Source organism: Pezoporus occidentalis, unplaced genomic scaffold (assembly GCF_034315485.1).
Source record: "Pezoporus occidentalis ecotype Australia unplaced genomic scaffold, CSIRO_AGI_Poc_V1 ctg13, whole genome shotgun sequence".
Classification (NCBI taxonomy): Eukaryota; Metazoa; Chordata; class Aves; order Psittaciformes; family Psittacidae; genus Pezoporus; species Pezoporus occidentalis.
In genome coordinates, this window is record NW_026913103.1 from 5225805 (window position 1) to 5245001 (window position 19197).

Below are 19197 nucleotides of genomic sequence, written 5' to 3' on the forward strand. Positions count from 1 at the left end.
AACCTCCAGATAAACTTTGATTAAAGGCTGAATTTCCTTTTCAAAATGATAGATGTTCTGGGTAATCTTTTGTCACGCTCCCAACCAACACTAGTCGAATGCATAGCCCTTGCGCTATCGCTGTTTCATGCTCACGTTAGTCAAAGACGACATTCTGTAGGGTCTCAAGGTGAACAGGCAACTCAGACATTTGTCCACCTTCATTATTTGTTATTCAGTCACTGTATACCATGATACCTACAGTATACAACACAGCTCTCACAGCACACACCAAATACATCACAGTGCTATCTGTGTATCTGTTCACATCCACGCACATCTACACGTATCTTTTTCACAAAAGGCAGTAACATGAAGTAGCAAGGTTCTGCTTGTGCTACTTACCTTTCCTGGAAGGTTCTATGTTTTACTCGCTGCAAAAAGATTAAGAAAAACAACATTTTACTAGTTGGTGTATCCAACCATTGAGCAGAATCCCGTTAGCTCTTTTGGTTATTGTACTTTTAAGTTTTCCTTTTAATACATGCCCCCTCCTCTTCCTGAACATTACTTTGCTTTTATATAAGCAGATGGGGAGGGACTTGGGAGTTTCCCACAGTTTCTAAACAAATGTCAGTAATCCTTACCCGTTGGATTATTTCCAGGTGCTCTTGGGAGTTGCTGAAGTTTTTGCCAATGTCAAATATGCAGAAAGTTTCCCTCTGGCAGGCAGTAACCCAGTTCTGATATTCAGAAGTATCAGGAATCCGGTCAAAAAAAATACGAAAGGCTTCCCACACAGCTTCCTGGCAGACTGAGTAAGAAGAAAGAGGCTGGAGATGGATGCTTTGTAACAAAAAGTAAACTTGAAAGCCTTTTTAAAGTGATTTGGGATTTACACATTTTATTGCAGTTAGTAAAAAAGTCTAGCTTCTAGGTATTTTTAGACTTCTAGGTCTTTTAAACATTTCTGAGTTGGCAGTCATAGAATCATAGAATAGTTAGGGTTCGAAAGGACCTTAAGATCATCAAGTTCCAACCCCCCTGCCATGGGCAGGGACACCTAGCCACCTACCACTAAATCATATCACCCAAGGCTCTGTCCAACCTGGCCTTGAACACTGCCAGGGATGGAGCATTCACAACCTCCCTGGGCAGCCCATTCCAGTGCCTCACCACCCTTACAGTAACGAATTTCTTCCTTACATCTAATCTAAACTTCCCCTGTTTAAGTTTGAACCCGTTACCCCTTGTCCTATAACTACAGTTCCTAATGAAGAGTCCCTCTCCAGCATCCCTATAGGCCCCCTTCAGATACTGGAAGGCTGCTATGAGGTCTCCACGCAGCCTTCTCTTCTCCAGGCTGAACAGCCCCAACTTCTTCAGCCTGTCTTCATACGGGAGGTGCTCCAGTCCCCTGATCATCCTCGTGGCCCTTCTCTGGACTTGTTCCAACAGTTCCGTGTCCTTTTTATGTTGAGGACACCAGAACTGCACACAATACTCCAGGTGAGGTCTCACAAGAGCAGAGTAGAGGGGCAGGATCACCTCCTTGACCTGCTGGTCACGCTCCTTTTGATGCAGCCCAGGATACGGTTGGCTTTCTGGGCTGCGAGCGCACACTGAAGCCGGCTCATGTTCATTTTTTCATCGACCAACACCCCCAAGTCCTTCTCCACAGGGCTGCTCTGAATCTCTTCTCTGCCCAACCTGTAGCTGTGCCTGAGATTGCCCCGACCCAAGTGTATGACCTTGCTCTTGGCTTTACGCTGAAGGAGTAGCTATCTTTAAATTAACAATTGCTGATTTCTCTCATTTTGAAAGATTAATTTGGCTTGATATCATCATAGAATCATAGAATCATCATCATGTTGAAGAAGGGGCAAACACAGAGCACACCTTCTTCATCTCAAAAGTACATATATCCAAGGATGCATACTGGATATTCTAGTAATCTAGCAGTCATTATACTTGAATAATCACAGTTTTAATTGTATTAAAAAAATTTGTGCGTTATTATGTTAACTATGTTAGAAAAGATAAGCAGAACATATTTAAAATTTTTGTATTTCCTACACAGATAAAAAATTTCTTAATGGAAAAATGCTACAGGCTAAAATGATTTCATTATATTCTAGATTTTCAAAGTAATTCAGTGTTTCAAAATCTTAAGTGTGTTCTACAGCAGGTACATAATTTTATGTTTCTTTAAACACCTGTGGAAAAATTGAATTACTTAATATCCATTATTAAAAGTAAAATTCCTTTGAAAAGAAAGAACATGTTTTTCTTCCTCTTTACACTACTATACACAGTTATTTGTTCAATGTTAGATATTTCCTCCATGGTGATGAATCACTTGGTAAAATGCCAGGCTACATCACACAAGATTAACATGTACTTCGGTTGCAGAGTGAACAGTAGTGTTCTGTATCATTTGGGGAATGAGAATGAATATAGAGAGTAAGACAGAGGGGAAGACTTTAAAAAGATGATATTCAGGAATGGGTTTAAGGGAACTTAATTTATTGGATGCAAACTGATTATGTGAAACACATAATATAATAATGGAGATTTTTACATATTCAATTGGCTCACTCCTTCTGCAAGAAAGCTGTGAAGTTCAGATGCAGTATGTTCCAAAATACATGAGAATACCTATTTTGGCTTGGCGTCTAGTTTTTTGATCTATTTTTCTAGCAGTCGGAACTCTGTCAGGCATTTAAGGGAAAAATTGCAAAAGATAAGTTCCTGCTGCAAAGACCTTGCTCTCTAGCACTGAGACATGCATGAATATGTGAGGGAGAGGAGAAAGCAGCAGCAGCAGCTAGTTCATAAAGGTTTACTTTCCATTGATGATTCTGGAAATGCAGGTCTTGCATATGTTTGCAGAAGTGAGGTTTTGAGAGTCACAAAGGTGGATGGTCATGTGGGCCTATGCTTCTGAATAAACTTTTGAAAACATCTTGCTGAAGTTTCCTCTTCTTTGTAAGTTGAAAAGATCCCAGAGGATGAACTGTTTCCTCCTCTAGACAGCCACTGCCTACCTGACTAACTATGCTAATATATATTGGGTTATAGTTAGATACCACTCCACACACAAAATATTTGGGCTTCAGCAGTTACAGCTGGAGAAGACTGGAGAGTGAGACTAGATGAGAGCAACAGCTCTGCAGACACCAAGAAGGAGGAGGAGAGGAGATGCTGCAGGTGCTGGAGCTCAGATTCCCTTTCAGTAACCAGCATTTCCTGTCCCTCTGTGCTGGGGGGAAGGAGGTTGAGAAATCAGGAGTGAAGTTAAGCCTAGGAAGAAGGGAGGGGTGGGGGTGGGGATGTGTTTTTAAGATTTGGTTTTTATTTCTCTTTATCCTATTCTGATTTGATCAAGTTTTCCTCAAGCTGAGTGTGTTTTGCCTGTGACAGTAATCAGTGAATGATCTCTCCTTGTCTTTATCTTGACCCATGAGTCTTTCATTATGTGTTTTGTCCCCTGTCCAATTGAGGAGGAGAATGATAGAGTGGCTTTGGTAGGTTAACATACCACACACAGGCTGTCCTCTGCAATCTGTGTGTGGTGGATTCACAGATACTGTACAGTGTCTGAACTCAGTTGTGTAGGATAACCAACATGGCTCTGTGCCTGCTAGAACCAATGTCTTTTGAACAGAACCAGTTCAGTTTATCTCAGCTGTTGCTATACCTTCCCATTCATGGGTGATGACTGCCTCTGTCACTGCTTGCTGATTGCTCTGGTATTAGAGTCAACAAAGCCAGCTATACTTTTGGCTTTGTGAAAATATAATTTACATTCAAGATGAAGGAACATTTATCCAAAATGTTGTTTAAAGTTAAATACTTTTGTAGAATGCTATTTTCAAGCATTAGAAGTAAAATTTTAAAAAAAGCTTGCTAGCAATTTAAAAGCTGTTGCCTTTAGCACTTTGCAAAGCTCATTACTGTGAGAAGGGACATTTATTTTCAGTACTTGATACCTGCTTTGCCTTAGAGTGAGATAATTATCTGTATTTCATATTGGTGTGTCTGAAATTAGTATAATCAGTTTTTCTAGGTATTTTCTAAGCTTGCTGTAGGGGTGAACTCACCTAGCTGTGTCAGGGCACCTCAATAATACCTCAGAAACAACCTGCCCTCCCAGTAGAGCAGCTGCATGTGGAGCAGATGTGGTTAGACTATTAAAAAGGAATACGCTGTCTTTTGAAGAGACTTGCTCATTATCAGCAAGCACCTAAGCTGTGTTCTATCATCTTTTTCTTACAACTCTGTTATCTGTTCTTCTGAGCACGAACTGGTGAATAAATATATACTATTTGATGAAAAGTAATCCAGTTACCAGAGTTTAGTAAACATGACACCTGGAGAGCTGAGGAGGTGTCACAGACGATTCCATGCATGAGGGACTGTCTTCATGGTGACTTAAGCTACGGTGTCTTATTGGTATAGGGTCACATTAGGCTCAGGGTATCAAGTAGCAAGTGTCTGTGCCGCTTTGTGTTGTGTGCTCATTCCTGAAAGCATGGAATATGTATATGTAAAAAAAGTTAGGAAAAAAACTTGTACTTTTTCTTAGGAAGCAATGAAATGAGGGCAGGTATGATCTATACTGCCATTACAATTCTAAATGGAGGGGTGGAAGTGGTCTCCTAGACTTTAGATACAGAAAAGAACGGACCTAAAGGTACAAAATTATTGTTCCATGGATAGGTATATGCTATGAGACCCCATTGTGTCTACCAGATTATCTTTTCATGAAGGCTTGTACTGTCATTACAGTTTCAAGGATAATGCTTGCACCACCACATTGTCACTTTTACCTTTTTTCATTTACCACTTTCACCAGGTAAATTGACATGCTCAGCTGGGAGGACAGAAGGCTTGGGTTTGGATCTTTTCTTGAAGGAATGATTTTTTTTGTTTTTGAGTTTTTAACAAAAGACATTGTAATTGAAAATGTGCAGATAGTCAGGGGAGCAGAAACACCTTTTTCTGAATGAGCAGAAAAATTATTCAGCTGCAGTCATCTGTTCTCTTTTATACTTTTGGGGAAGTACTCCAGCTTCAGCTTCAGAACTGGATGATGCCTATGCAGAGAATTTTGTGAGTGTAAGACACTGCTGAGAAAGAAGAGGCATAAGTTTAAACCTGCTTGCACTACAAGACTCAGAGATCCCAATATTCCATCTGATGGGTTGCTCTCCAGAAAGGTGGTAGTATTGTCATCATCAGTTTTTAAATGAAAATGTCCTAGTTGCAGTTCTTTGAGTTAAGGTCAATGATACCAGCCTTTCCCAGGATAACTTACTTTCGGGGATGTGACCAGTGAGTTTTAGAAACTTTGAAGATTGATTACTATTTAAGAAAGGCTTCTTGGATCAGTCTCTTTAACACATTTCAGAATTCCGTCTAATTGAGTTGGAATTCATTCCCACAATGGACACCAAATGTGTTTGTATCTATAGGAATTGATAAAGACATTGGTGTAGTTTGTCTATTCTGCCTATAGCAAGTGGATCATGGATAAAAATTTTTGAAGTTCTGCATCTGGGTTTTATATCAGCGGGAACTAGCTGGTTCCCTGAAAGAGAACTGAGGAGCAGGCAAGTTAGATACATGTAACTTGCATTGGTTGAAGTCCAACATAGAGATCAAATAGGTAAGCAAAGTTGATTTAAGGAATATGCTAGTTGATTTAGAGAGATGTTACCTTAGATACTTGCATCCTAGAAGTGCTGACTGGATTTTAGAATTAGCATTGGACCATCTATCTAAAGCACAGAAATATGCATTTTTCTAATACAAATTTGAACCACCACAGAATGAAAGACTGGGAGAGGTAGAGGGAGGAAGAGGGGAATCATGAAAAACATGGACCTATTTTCACTGTGCTCTCTAGAGGCTGAATTGGACTGGTAGTTCTATAGGCTTTCTACAATCAAGAGAGGTAAAGAAAGGGCTAGAGAGGGAGTGAATTAATTGAGAAAGTGCAGAAAAACATTCTAGGCATTTTAAAATGAAGACTGAGGTCTTTGAACTCCTGGCAATTATCTCAGTGTTTGTATCATACCAACACTGCCACAGACTTAATATTAACTACATATCCACCAACTTTTTTATGCAGTGACTGATGAATAGTTTCATCACTTGTCTTGAGCTCGTGGGGTTAATTCTGAGTAGCAATGATGATACCTGCTGCACTTTTGAGAAAGCTGGTACATCTTTACACAGTAATGCAAGTACAATTTGGTCTTCATGTTGTGCCATGCTAGAACACTATGCAGTTACACTAAGTTCATTAGTCTTTTGAGTGCATTGTTTGTTCTGTTCTGGTAACTGTCTGCCTTGAATGATGCTGATGTACAGGAAACATTTGATTGTCTGTGTAAAAATAAAGCATAAAGCAAATAGCACGTACCTTGCCTGGAGCAAGAGAACAAGATTCTGGAAAATTGTTTCTTCAATTAAAAAGAAATATTTTCACGAAAGAAGTATATACTGCAATCATGATCTTACCTCTTAATCTATAGTAAGCTTGGTGACTTGCCAAAATCTGCTTCACTGATTCTTGTGGGCAAACTTTCACACCAGTTGAGAAAAAGGATGACCTCTTTGTTCGGTGCTTTGCCATGTCAAATATCCGCCTTATGGTTGATATTCTGGATCTCTTTGTTGTTCTTTCTGTTTTTTCTGACCCTGAGGCCTCTGCAAGATGTTTGGCTTCACCACGGTTTAGTTTATTAGGGATTTCTGGAAAAGAAGAAAAGCGAGCATGTACATAAACATACATTGCATAGGCAGTAGGTATCCAATGCAAGACCATGTCTGGAAACTGGCAAGAACCTGAGAGTTCTTTTTGTTACGTTTCATTGGTGTCAGTGACTTGACTGAATTACTACGCTGAAGAGAAATGCCCTGTGATCACACGGGGGAACTGGAACTCAAGAGACCTGGTATCTGATTTCCTTATATCTCAATACATGATTCCAGGACACACAGGGTAAAATTTTTCAAAAGCCCTAAATTTTGTTTTCTGAAGTGACTTTGGGTTAGATCCACAAAGTATAGTTAAGTGCTTGAACTTAATGCTGCAGCATCTCATCTGTGAGCATGTCACCTTGTAGGGAAATTTACAGTACAGTGATAACTAACAGTCTGGAGCTTGGGGACAGTGAAACATATCTGTGTCAGCTTACAGTATAAAAAGGTGTCTATGCTAGCAGGTAAGTAAAATGAGAAATAGTTGTACCTTAAATCTGCACCCTTTTAAGATATCTTTCCTTTGGGCTTCAAAGCACATCTCCCTTCACATCAGGTTCATGGACTTGAACCCATCCCAAGAACTGGACCCTGAAACACTTTTATTTCCAAGAGCTGAACAGAAGTTTTATTGAAAGAAAATGCTGTTTCCAGTCTCCCTTTTTTTGCTCCACAGTGTGCTTCTCTCTCCTTCCCCCACATAGACTAGAATATTAATCAGAGCAGACTGCAATTATATTTCTTTGCCACTTAATGATTGGTGGTGTATCTCAATAAATCTCTAACTATTTTTGGTAAAGTGGAACAGCTACAGTAGAAAAAAGTGAAAACAGTGAGGGGGAATTGGAGATCTAGGCTTAAGTTTTACTGATGGAGCTATTCAGTTACAAAAGTTTCTAGGGTGTCAAAATGGCCTCAAGCATAGGAACCCCCATCTTAAAAGGCACATAAAAATTCAGGACTTAGTTTGTTCACTTCCAAAGTGCTTGTGATGTGGTATTACGTGACATAGCAGCTAAATTTAATGTAAAAATTTTGATGATAAAAGTAGCATCTCAGGTACACATTTAAATGAGCTGGAATATGGCATTTTGCAGGATCATGTAACAAGCAATTAGTATCTGAAATTGTCTTCCAAAATTTTGCATACATATTAATAAAAACGTTAAAGTTAATTTGGAAATTCTTTTGTTGGGTTGCATTTTCATACATTCGATGCAGTTATTACAGAATAAAAATAAAGAAATAACATAAACAGAATAAAAGATATTTTGAAAGATCTGTTTTGAAAGGAAAGTGTAAAATTTGCAGATAATTGGAAAACTTTAAGGGAGAAAATGAAAGAAAGACACTGAATATGTGTATCTGAATGATGAATTGAAAAAATTGCTTTGAAGAATGGTTTAAAAACTTGTTAAAGAAGAATAAAGGGAAATAACAGGGCTTACTGTGGCTGTAATACTATAAAAATAAATTATTAGTTTGCTGGAAAAGAAGGAATGTAATGCTGCATATAACACACTAATCATGTTCTTAGGCAAATCAAGAGAAAATAAAGAATGTGAAAACACATTATCTTGGTAATCTGGAACTGTGTTAAATGTTTAAAGAAAAGTGGGCAGATGACGAGAAAAATAATTGAAAGGCATGAAAGGCACACTGTTAGAAAAAGGATAGCTCTTGGAGTAAAGAATGAGAAAAGCTCTACCATATGTCGGTGTTCATATGTGTATGTATATATATATATGTTTCAGTTCTTATTTAACTTCAAAATGAACACTTAATCCTTACTGTGTAGAAATCATATATTTATTATGAGATAGTTGGTACTCTAGTATGGAAAAAAGTTGACTGCTTGATTATGATAAATATTATATGAAGATGGGGTTATACAATGAAAGCAACAGGTGGTTGTTAATGCTTTGTAAAGCATGTTGGAGGCAGCAACCTCTGCACCAACTGTTTAGTTGTTGCAAGGTAATTTCAAATAATGCAGTCATATAGTGTTTGCTGTTAAATGAACTGGAAGTAATTTTTCCACAGTAATGTCAGATCATGAACCATAAATACAGATTGCATAAAAGGAATTTCCCCTGTGAAAACAGGGCTCTGGGTTCATCAGAAACCACAAGTGGCCAAACATCGGATCAGTTAGACATTAATTATTTGAATGATACATGGGGTGCGAGAGAAAGATCCAAATGCCATTGAAAACTCAAAGCAGATTTCTGAAATCCTCTAGGAGAAAATGCCAAAAATTTCTATGGAAAGTAGGCAGCTGTGAGTCTGTTACCTTTTACAAGATATATTAACTGTAAAGGATCAGCTGCCCAGGCAGTCTGACCAACTGGGGCAGAGGATTTTGTCACTAAGCACTTTGCCAGCATTTGTGTGTAGAGGCCTTTCTTGAAGGATTTGCTTCTTCCCCAGGACTTACCCCTAAGTTTTTAACTTGAATTAAGAATTGCACTATTCATAACACTGACAAAGGAGATTCTTCTCAAATGATTGTAGCAATGATTCCAAACTCTGATATGACAGGTTTACTGTTGGGCTTTTTAATCTGAGAAGGTAACCATGCATTCTCTGCTTCCAGCTGTCACTGTTCTGCTAGCCCGTTCAGGGTAGGTATAATTTCTTTCTCTTTTCATTCTTTCATTTCAATTTCCATATTTTTTTTTTAATTTGTGTGTGTGTGTGTGTGTGTGTGAGGGATCTGTTGGTTACGGATACTTATTGTAATAGGTTTAATTTAATTTATATCTTGTGGTTAATAAATTTCACTTGCTAGAGTAAACTTTTGGTAACACTGATTCTTGAAATCACCTTTTTACTAACTTAAGCAAAATTTGAACTGGAGAAATCAGCCCCTCTCTCTACATGAATGTCCAAAACTTTGTAATATTTGCTGAATGTGAATATAAAACCTGTCTTCTGGTATGAACAATATTTGTTCATAATTCTTCAGTCCTGTGCTTTCCCTTGCACCTGTGTAAATTCTGAACTGAGAATTCTTTACTTAAGACTGCCAGAGGGCTCAGCCACATCATTTCCTGTAGTATGCATCCATCTGCAACTTTTCAGATGCTTTGTTTTCAGTGTCATGGGTTGGGGAAAAAATATCGAAAAAGACTTGTGCTATTATGAAATTGAACCTATTAATATTAGCTGATCCCTTTTTACCATGCAACACAGTAACTGAGTAAACTGGAGTGGTGCAAATTTTACAGATCATGTAAAAAAAAAAGAAAAATCCAATAATACTGGGCTGTTTTACTTAAGTAATTTTCGTGATTTTGTTCTTGTTCTCTTTTATCAAGAGAACAGTATGCCATTAATATATTTAGTGTTTACCCTGTCCAATTTGACTTTTTAATTCTGTTGTTTCACAAAGGTGACTGTCTCAGCTTTACCTTTCAAAAGTATGTCTGAGATTTTTAGTTTGCTTTGACAGTTCTAGGGCAGAAGGGCAGATAACTGTAAGAGTCCTATAACAATTTACTGCAATTTATCTTAGTCTCTAAGGTGTCCTAAACAAAGCTGTAACTGTACTTTATTCTCACATGAAAGAATTTTCATCATTCACCCCATTTTCTAGGTGGCATACTTGAGGAAAAAAGTTGCTATTGTTTTACCAAGGTGATCTACAGGGTCACTGTCAGCCATTATTAAAATTTGGAGTTCCTGACTTCTGGGCCTGAACTTAGACAAATACAGCAAAAGATTTTCAAAATATGGCAAAGTAATTTCCCAAATATTCCCAAAATTTCCCAAGCATTCTTATTCATACAGGGCCTAATCAAAGTGCTTTGATGTTCATACAGGTCTCTCAAGCACAGGGTATCGTTTCTCGGGTTTTGTTTTCAGACAGGTAAATGGTATTGATCTCTCAAATTAAAAATCTAAAATCATTAGAATTAGGCCAGGCCTCACCCCTGTGGTTTTATTAAATTTATACCCTCATTAAATTAATCATTAAATTATTACATTTATATCCTCACTAAAAAAAAAATAAAACCAAGTCAGGAGAAACAGATTTAAAAAGAGACAGTTCCTATGTGGTTTCAATAATCTGCATTGTGAAAAGGGAAATTACATCAATATTTACCTGCATTCTAGAAAAAAAGACTTTAAAGCCATTCAAATAATTGGCCAGTGTTTCGTTGTTGGGTTTATTTTCCTTTTATAAACACAGGAGCAAGAAAATTGTATTCATACTATTTTTTTGTATAACTGTAGAAGATGCTTTTCTACACAGCTTTATTCATTAGTAGCTGTTGATAGTATCAGTTTTGAGCAGCCTCCAATTTTATTCTGGGTTTTGGGTTTTTTTTTTTCCGCAATCTCAGTGTAGCAACATTTACCTACAGCATTAACTTGGAAGTACACATTTGGTTTCATTTGACCTTAGGAAGTTAAGATGTCGTTGTATACAAAGAGAAGAATTTAAAATATGATAATTAGAGGTTTCAGCGGCAAAATTCAAAGTGACATCAGAACAAAACTGATGTTGAAGGCGCTTAGATGAACAGGGACAGATTAAAATATGGCATGACTTTATCACCAAATGCAGCCTAAATCCTCCATGAGTACTAGGAGCAGCACCCATCTTCTCCTAGAGAAACATGCAACAAGTTTTATCCTCCCATGCAGATGCGGAACTAAAGGCCCAGCCCTTATACTCTTGCTGATGTCAAGGGCTGCTTTGCCAGACACTATAGATCTGACTGTGTTTGCATTTCCAAGTTTGTTTTCACAACCATGAAGTCTCACAACTTAAAGAACTGGAAAGTATGGAATCCCATATTAGAAAAATTAATACTAATAATTAATCCGCTCATGTCTTGTCTCTGAGAGATCAGTGCTCTTAAACACAAGGTTACATGTCTTGCCTGTACTTATATTGGGGTCCAATATACCCTTTAACTACTTGATATACACATTGGAAGAACTTTGAGAGGAATTATTGAGGGGACTCTGCCCCAGCAGTTATTGCATTCTGGTGGGTAATAGGTCTTACTTGTGAACTAAGTGTGGTAGCTGAGGCACAGCAGAGAACTATGTTCGGATCTCACTTCTCCATGTTTAGTGTACATAGCCAGTGAACTGCTGGGGAAAAAAAGTATCCACTACTGTGGGGATGTTTTGCTGACAGATAAGGAGCTGACATTGATACCTAGCTTCAGAAGAAGATGAACAGCGGCCAGGGAAGAATGCCCATGTTCCTAAAAGAGAGGAAGAAGCCTAAGGCATTTATATTAAAAGTAATTAATTTTAATTCCTCAAATGAATATTGACAATGATAAGGTTTGTAGTCCTGTTTGGTATGTTGGCTTGTGTGAATGACATTCTTAAATGTCACTAAATAGCAACATTACCCATGGAATGAAGCCTGGGTATCTGACTGTGCCAAAGAAAAAGCTATGGGGGCCAGCTCCAGGACACAGCTGGGAAGACCATGTTCAGCTGACCAATGTTCACTAGAAGACTTCCTGCATGAATACCACAAAGATGGTGTCTACACACTACAGAACCTTTCATGTACCTACTAATATATTGTGTTGTGCAAGACATGGCATTGTCTTACATGTCAGGGAGGTGCTAGGCACTGCCTGTACAGTGGGAACTTGTACTGAAGACAAAATACATCTGATCCTTGTTTCTCTTGCTTGGATTTAGCATGACAAAACGTCACCTGCACTTGTTCACAAGCCATGGTCAAGCTCTCTATGATACAAGAGAAGAGCTCCTGGCTCCTGGTTAAAAGGTAAGTTCTGTAATCGTCAGCCTTTTAAGGACTGTGTTCCTGTTTTGAATTAGACCTATACCAAGGGGTTTTTCTTGAGATTTTGAGTAAGTGGCTGGTTTTCATAAATCCTGCTTCTTGGTGGGAATGCGTGATAATACTCCTTTAAACATTTATGTTTAAAGAATTATTGGAAGATGAAGAATTTAGTTGCTCTTAACTTAGTATCTCTTTCAGACAGATAAGTGCAAATTCTGGTCAAGAATCTTCCTTGTTATTCATCAGCTCTACTAACTTCTGCTACTGGAATTCATAAAGAATACCAAGGGCCATCTATGGTTTCATGCCAACATCTAAATCCTGTAACAGTCTCTGAAGGTCCATGACCCAGGCTAGAAACAGCATTGAAGAATGACTGGTTTTAATGTCGACATATGAAATGTATCTATTCATATTTCCTTGGCCATCTTAGAAACATTTGACCTGAAATGCCGTTCTATTATCTGATATGGTTTACATCAAAGGATACAAAAAAATGCTTTATTCTTTTAGCATAGTTTTTTGAGGGATGTGTCCAATCTGCCATGATGAAGCACTTGTGCACCTCTGCTGGCCATTTTTTAATCCGTCTTAATGAAGATCTGGAATCTTGATACTTTGAGAAAGTCAGTGAGACAACACAAGTTCAAGTTCCAGTGAGATTTTGCTGTATATATGAACATTTCAACAATTTTGATGGTGTGAGTCAAAATGCTGCAGTATAGAATAGGCTTATTGAGGTAACTGCATTCAAATATGATGACAATTAGGATGATTGGCATATGAGAAATCTTTAGGAGTGAGAACCCATAGTGCCATCTCTTTGCATTAACTTGTGTGGTTGGAACTGTTCAAATTTACTCATAGTTTGGAGCACTCATCCTGCAATACAGTCTGCACTCTCTGGCTAATTTTCTTCATCTCATTTTGACAGAGAATGCCTTGGACTTAACCTTACTTAGTTATGTGTCAAGTTGCATAGACCAAGTTAGGTTGGGAGGACACCTGGAGGTCACCTTGTCCAATTTCTTGCTCCAAGCATGGCCAGTTTCTGGGCTAGATGAGATTGATCAATTTTTGAGGAAGAGGAAAGGAAAAAGAACTTGATTAGAACTGTCTTCATTTTGTGCTGTAACCATAAAATCACAAAATGAAAGCTGAGTGCCTTATTGCTTCTTACCTGAAACTGCTGGGGCTTCTATGGTCTCTGTTGAATCATATGTATGAAATATGTACCTGGAGCATACCCACTAAAGCTGGTATTTCAGGTAGCAGGGTCACCAAGACTTAATATTCAATTAGGTGAAGTCTGAGAGAGTACTGAAAGATTCAGAGGAACCCATAAGAAGGTAATTTTGGGTCTGCACAGAAGTAGAAATTCATAAGCCAATAGAACCTCATCACTGAAAAGATAAACATGGCGGTCTAAGTACAATTAGCTTTGTAGAGATGAGTCTGGGTCTTTCTGCTTTGCAGACATCTATGTGACTAGGCAGCTGCTTTGAGAATCAGCCTGCTGCTTCTAAAACCAACTGTCTTAGCATAGGAACCAACTGCTGTTGTCTTCTATGACTGCAATGCTTCCTACAGGTCAGGGCTTCAGTTTCTGTGTTACACCTGAGGTCTTCTTTCTTTCGTGAAATGAGGATGACAGTGTTACTCTGTCAGATATATTATAAGGTTTATACTGCTGGCATGCTTGCAGAAAATGATAAGGTGTGCTGCAATTATGTAAGGGTATATAAACATACCTACACTCTATCAGGTGTCAGCGTACTCCCAAGTGATTGTTAATCTTATGTTTCAAGATGTGCTACTATTCTGAAGTGTCTGTCCAGTAAATAGCAGCTGATAGTGACTGTATGCCAGTATATACGTATAGACAAGCAGACAGGTCAATAGATATTTCTTTTTAGGAAGTGTTGTTCAATATCACTCATTTCTGAGGGGAAGCAATTGTTTGCAATGCAGCTGGAATCCCAAAGTGCAAAGCACATGGAATGTGCAGGATAGTGCACTTAATTTCTGATAAAGGTGGAAGGATTTTGTGATTTTATTGTGAACAGAAGACTCATTTTAATCACAGAGGGATTCAGAATAGGACAGAGGTAGAAAAGCATAGAGGAAAAAATTTATTTAAAATATTTAAAAGCACCAAAATGCATACAGTTTTCCTTCTGGGAATATGACAGTGTGTGTGCTGCATCTGATGATTCTTTGCCATATCATTTAGTGCACTGCTGAAGCCACTAGGACAATTAGTTGAGAAATTAAGAATGCAATAAACAGTAGTCTGCATTTCTAGCAGGTTAAGACTCTAGGCAAAGTTACTTTATTGCAGCTTGTAAATTAATTCCCTGTAAAGGGGAAAACCCTGTTACTATTAATAGTGATCATTTTGACCACAGCTGTTTTCAGAGAAAAAATCCCACATATCTAACTGTTCATTCACACACAGTTCACTAATCACTATGGTATGGATGTGATTATAGCTGGAATTAATCTTTAAGGTTCAGCAACAATATTCTAGTATTTTTATTCAAGTTTGGCTTTTAGCCAGAAAATAGATAAGATTAAATCCCACATATAATGCAGTGCTACATTTTTAGAAAAGGAATAAAAGTTTACTTTTCACAGTTTAATTTTCACAACCAGGAAAGATAACTTTAACTTAGTAGTTCTTATTTTATGGATGAAAGTAGAAAATTATCTTAGTTCAAAAAGCAGATGTCTTCTTTTTTTTTTTCTTTAATTTTTGAAGCCTTATATTCTTTGACTTCCCTTTCCCTTTGGCAAAAATTTGCTTAACCTTTTTTTCAAGTGCAATTATAGTAATGAACATCTTCAGCACTTAGTGTTGAACTGGAACAGCTGAGCAAGTCAGAATGCATTAAAATGATTTCATAGAGCACACACAAAGCCTTTGTGTCCTCAAGGATGGCTGAGTAAATAGCAGATATTTGCTTGCTGAATAAAAAATAACACTAAACAGCCTTGGACAGTCTCTGGCTCCCTTAAATTTTCAGTATAAATTGCTAAGATCTACTCAGCAACAGTGTATGTTTTGGGGAGTTCAGAGTTTCCCTGTACTTTGCTAGTTGGTCTGGGTTTTCAGTGGTTTAGAATTCAACAGTTAAAAATTGCTCTAGTGTCTTATTTTGTGCATAGAGTTTTTGCTATTGCAAAGGTCTTATCCCCTCACTTTTCTTTCCCATTTTAGAGACGATTTGTGTCAGGACAGTAGCAAAGACGTGAGTTCAAGTCCTGAAGTAATATCCTGGATTCTGGCACTAGTCATGGCCAAGGGTAAACACTCTCTCTTTAAAGACTTTGTTTCCTGCAGTTTCCTGTTTGTTTACTGTGGAATTGGAGGTGCTTCTGGACAGCCTCCAAATGGCAGCATCCTTGCTCTAGTAAAGAAGTTAAATATAAGCATTAAGTCTTTTGAGATGTGTGTGCATATACTTGGGAAAACATAATTTTAAAATTTTATATATGTTATGACTATGTGACAATAAAAGGTAATTATTTCACATTTATGTATATCATTTACATGCATGTATGAAAAAAAAAATCTTTTTACTCTCAAAGCTATGAAAAATGAGCAAATCACAACACTGCTATGTAAGCAAGATGTTACATGACGCTTATTATTGGTCATTGTTTCCTTAGAGTTGAAAACATTCTATGCACCAAATCTTCTACTACAACTCTTAGGAAGATAACACACAGTTCTGTATAGCCTCCCAGGATTTTGCTGAAGTCTCTTATGGGAAATAAGTTGTAACATAGAGTCACACTGTACAATGGTTGAAACTGTGTGACCCCACTTTTTACATTGTCGCATTCTCAGATCGTAATTATAAATGCGGACTGTAATGATGCCATGAAGCATGCACAAATTACCTGGAATTCATTCTAGCTCTTTCCATCATAGAATACGCAACTTAAATGCAAAAGTAGTGCACTTTGATATAACTTTTCTTCTTGTCACATATGAACTGTCACTCATTCTCTCACTTTTTGTCACATTTCCAAAATACCATTAATTGTTAAACGACACTATTTAAATGGAATTAAAAAGTAAACTCAAAGAGCAACAGAATATAAACCTAGCGTTAATTAACACAGGACTTTTTCCCAAGGAGTTTTTCAGCACTGTAATTGACCACTAGGGAAGATTTACATCATTTCAGGGAGATAAAAGAACTGCGTTCTTTATTTTTTCTTTAAAGAAAATCGGTGCAAAGAAAAACAGGATCAAAAAAAAAAAAAGTGTAAATAAAAATTTCCATGTATTATTGACAGCAGATCCTGTTTTGTTTCACACCATCTCTTTAACAAATATTTAAATGCCATTGAGGAGACTTCCCTTTTATCACTTCACATTCTTTGCATTTAATTAATGAGTGAGATTGACATAAATAGGAGGTCATTGACTTGGGCAAGCATAAAGCAGCTGTAATGTTGACTTTTAATTCAATTATGTAAATATCAAAGCATAGATGGAAAAGTTAGTAAGAAACCTCTCCCAAAATTAAATATGTTCCCCAAGGCTCTAAATGTATTGAATATGGAACTGAACAGGGAAAACTCACACCATCATACTTTTTTTGTTGTTAAAGAAGGCTTAAAATTACTGTGAACTTTTTACTGTTTTTAAAAGGAGCAGCAGTTAGCTGTTGTGCTAAGTACAGGAGTTGTCTATATTTGTTTTCTTACAAATAATTTTACAATTATAGCTACAGTAATCCTTAATGGTATTGCATTTTTTCTATATTTGCCAGTATGTTTGATTCCTCCAGAATTTGTATATATATAAAAGTTTCAGATGTTTCTGACAATGGCTAGTAAATACAAAGATATACTTTGTTTCAAGGATAACAGACCATCTTTAACAATTTCAGCACTGAGACATTTTTTAGCTATTATACCTCTTCCCTACAATTGTTTCTGAAATTATATTTTTTCATAACAGAACATGTGCAGATAAATGAAAACTAAATGGCATCTCATACAGAGATTGTAAAGCCTGGGAAACACACATAAGAACCCTTGCTAGTGTTTCTTTTCCAACTTTATAGCAGTGTCAGTAACTGTGTTTTCTCTAGCTGAATTGTTGAAATACCAAATTCCAAACAAACAATTTTGTAATATGAAAATAACCTGATATTTCAACTTACTTTTTTTTTCAACAGAAACAATGTAAATTCATATAAGCATTTAATAGATGAACTTACCTCTGCTTCCCTGAACTTGAAGAGCAAGGCAAATGATCAAAAATATTAATCCAATTTTCAAATGCATGCTGTCTACTGATCATTCACAGTTTTCAAGATCAATAATGCAGGAAATCAAAATATTTAAGTCAATTAAAATAATTTTCTTTTCCTTAAAGAACTAAATAAAGTTCCCACAAATCTTCCCTTTTTTTTTTTTTTCAGGTATCCCAGCCTCGTACTGCATTGACTTGCAACTAAGCAAAGAGTGCAACAGGTGCCAGAATGCTGGAGCTGGGCAAACCCCTGCAACACGCACACTTAGCCTGGGGAGCTGGAGGGGTAAGACAAGAGTGACGAAGTCTTAAAAAAAAGCAGTGTCTGTTTCTGGAATAATCTGTTTATCTGCTCCTCAGACATAATCCCTCTTACGGTCCGGCTAGAAGAGCTTTCTTCATCTTATTAACCTTCTGGAGCAGCATCTGTCAACCCCAGAAGACTTCAGTGGCACCATGATAAACAACGGAAGTCTCTTCTACTGCTCATTGCCTTTGAGCATTGATCCTTTGGGCATTCTGGAGGTACTGCATGTGAGCAGAGGCGAAATCATGGCAGGAAATAATTGTACAGTTTCCAAAAGAGTGATCATAGACCCCAGGGAACTTCCTTTGAAGAGGAAGACAGCCTTTTCTGAAAGAACATACTATACTCAGCTTTTTCTACTGCATGTGTCTTGGAAGCTGCTCTCCTTTCTCATACCAAAAGGTTGCCGTTGCAATGTTCCTGTTGGGGCAGTGATGATGATGATCTATGACAGCAGGGCAATGATGATTCAGCAGTAAATTGCAGCAATATTCAGGGCTGGCACAATCTGATGCCACACTGGAAATGGGGGAGGGAAGATGTTTCAGGGAGGAAGAATAAGAAACGGTGGTAGGAAATGCTGTTTCAACCGCACAGCTATAATCAGGACAAGAACTGGCAGCGAGTGAATACACTTTTCAAACAGCTTTGTTCCAGTCTCCCAAATAACTATTCTGGTTAAATATTTGGCACGTGTAAGAATTCCAGACTTACTTTTTATTTTCCAGGACATTTTTTTGCTGTATTGCATCTAGAAAAGTTACCATGTGGGCACTTGTAATGGTCTGTACCCCTTTGAGATTTTTGTGAACTGTGCTTTAACATAGGAAGTATCTAGACTGGCAGCAAGAATCTGTAAGTGCAAGTTACTTTCAGAACAACCTTCATTTGAACCCAGTCAGTATTCTATTTTTACTTAGGATTTAAACAATTGTAACCTTCCTCCCTTCCCAAGATTGCCTAATTTTAACTGCTAAGACCAGATAGTTCAGAGATAGGTCTGGGACCAAATAAGATCTGCTTTTTTTTTTCCAAATTTTATTTTCACAATCTTCTCATGATCAGTGCTTATATTAATGC

General features: G+C 37.5%; 1 protein-coding gene across 4 annotated transcripts in view; it reads right to left on the reverse strand.

Annotated features, from left to right (window-relative positions):
- Positions 1–18381, reverse strand: part of IMPG1 (interphotoreceptor matrix proteoglycan 1) — a 61522-nt gene extending 43141 nt beyond the window's left edge. The window contains exons 1-4 of one of the 4 annotated variants that reach the window (XM_062608221.1): positions 17776–18381; positions 6508–6741; positions 627–793; positions 385–413 (exon numbers count right to left, since the gene is read on the reverse strand). In XM_062608221.1, coding sequence (XP_062464205.1) covers positions 385–413; positions 627–793; positions 6508–6741; positions 17776–17842 — 497 coding nt within the window. In that variant the 5' untranslated portion in view covers positions 17843–18381. Of the gene's footprint in view, positions 1–384; positions 414–626; positions 794–6507; positions 6742–17775 lie in introns of those variants that run through there. The other 3 variants (XM_062608222.1, XM_062608223.1, XM_062608224.1) reach the window with 3 other exon arrangements.
- Between the last annotated feature and the right edge of the window lie 816 nt (positions 18382–19197).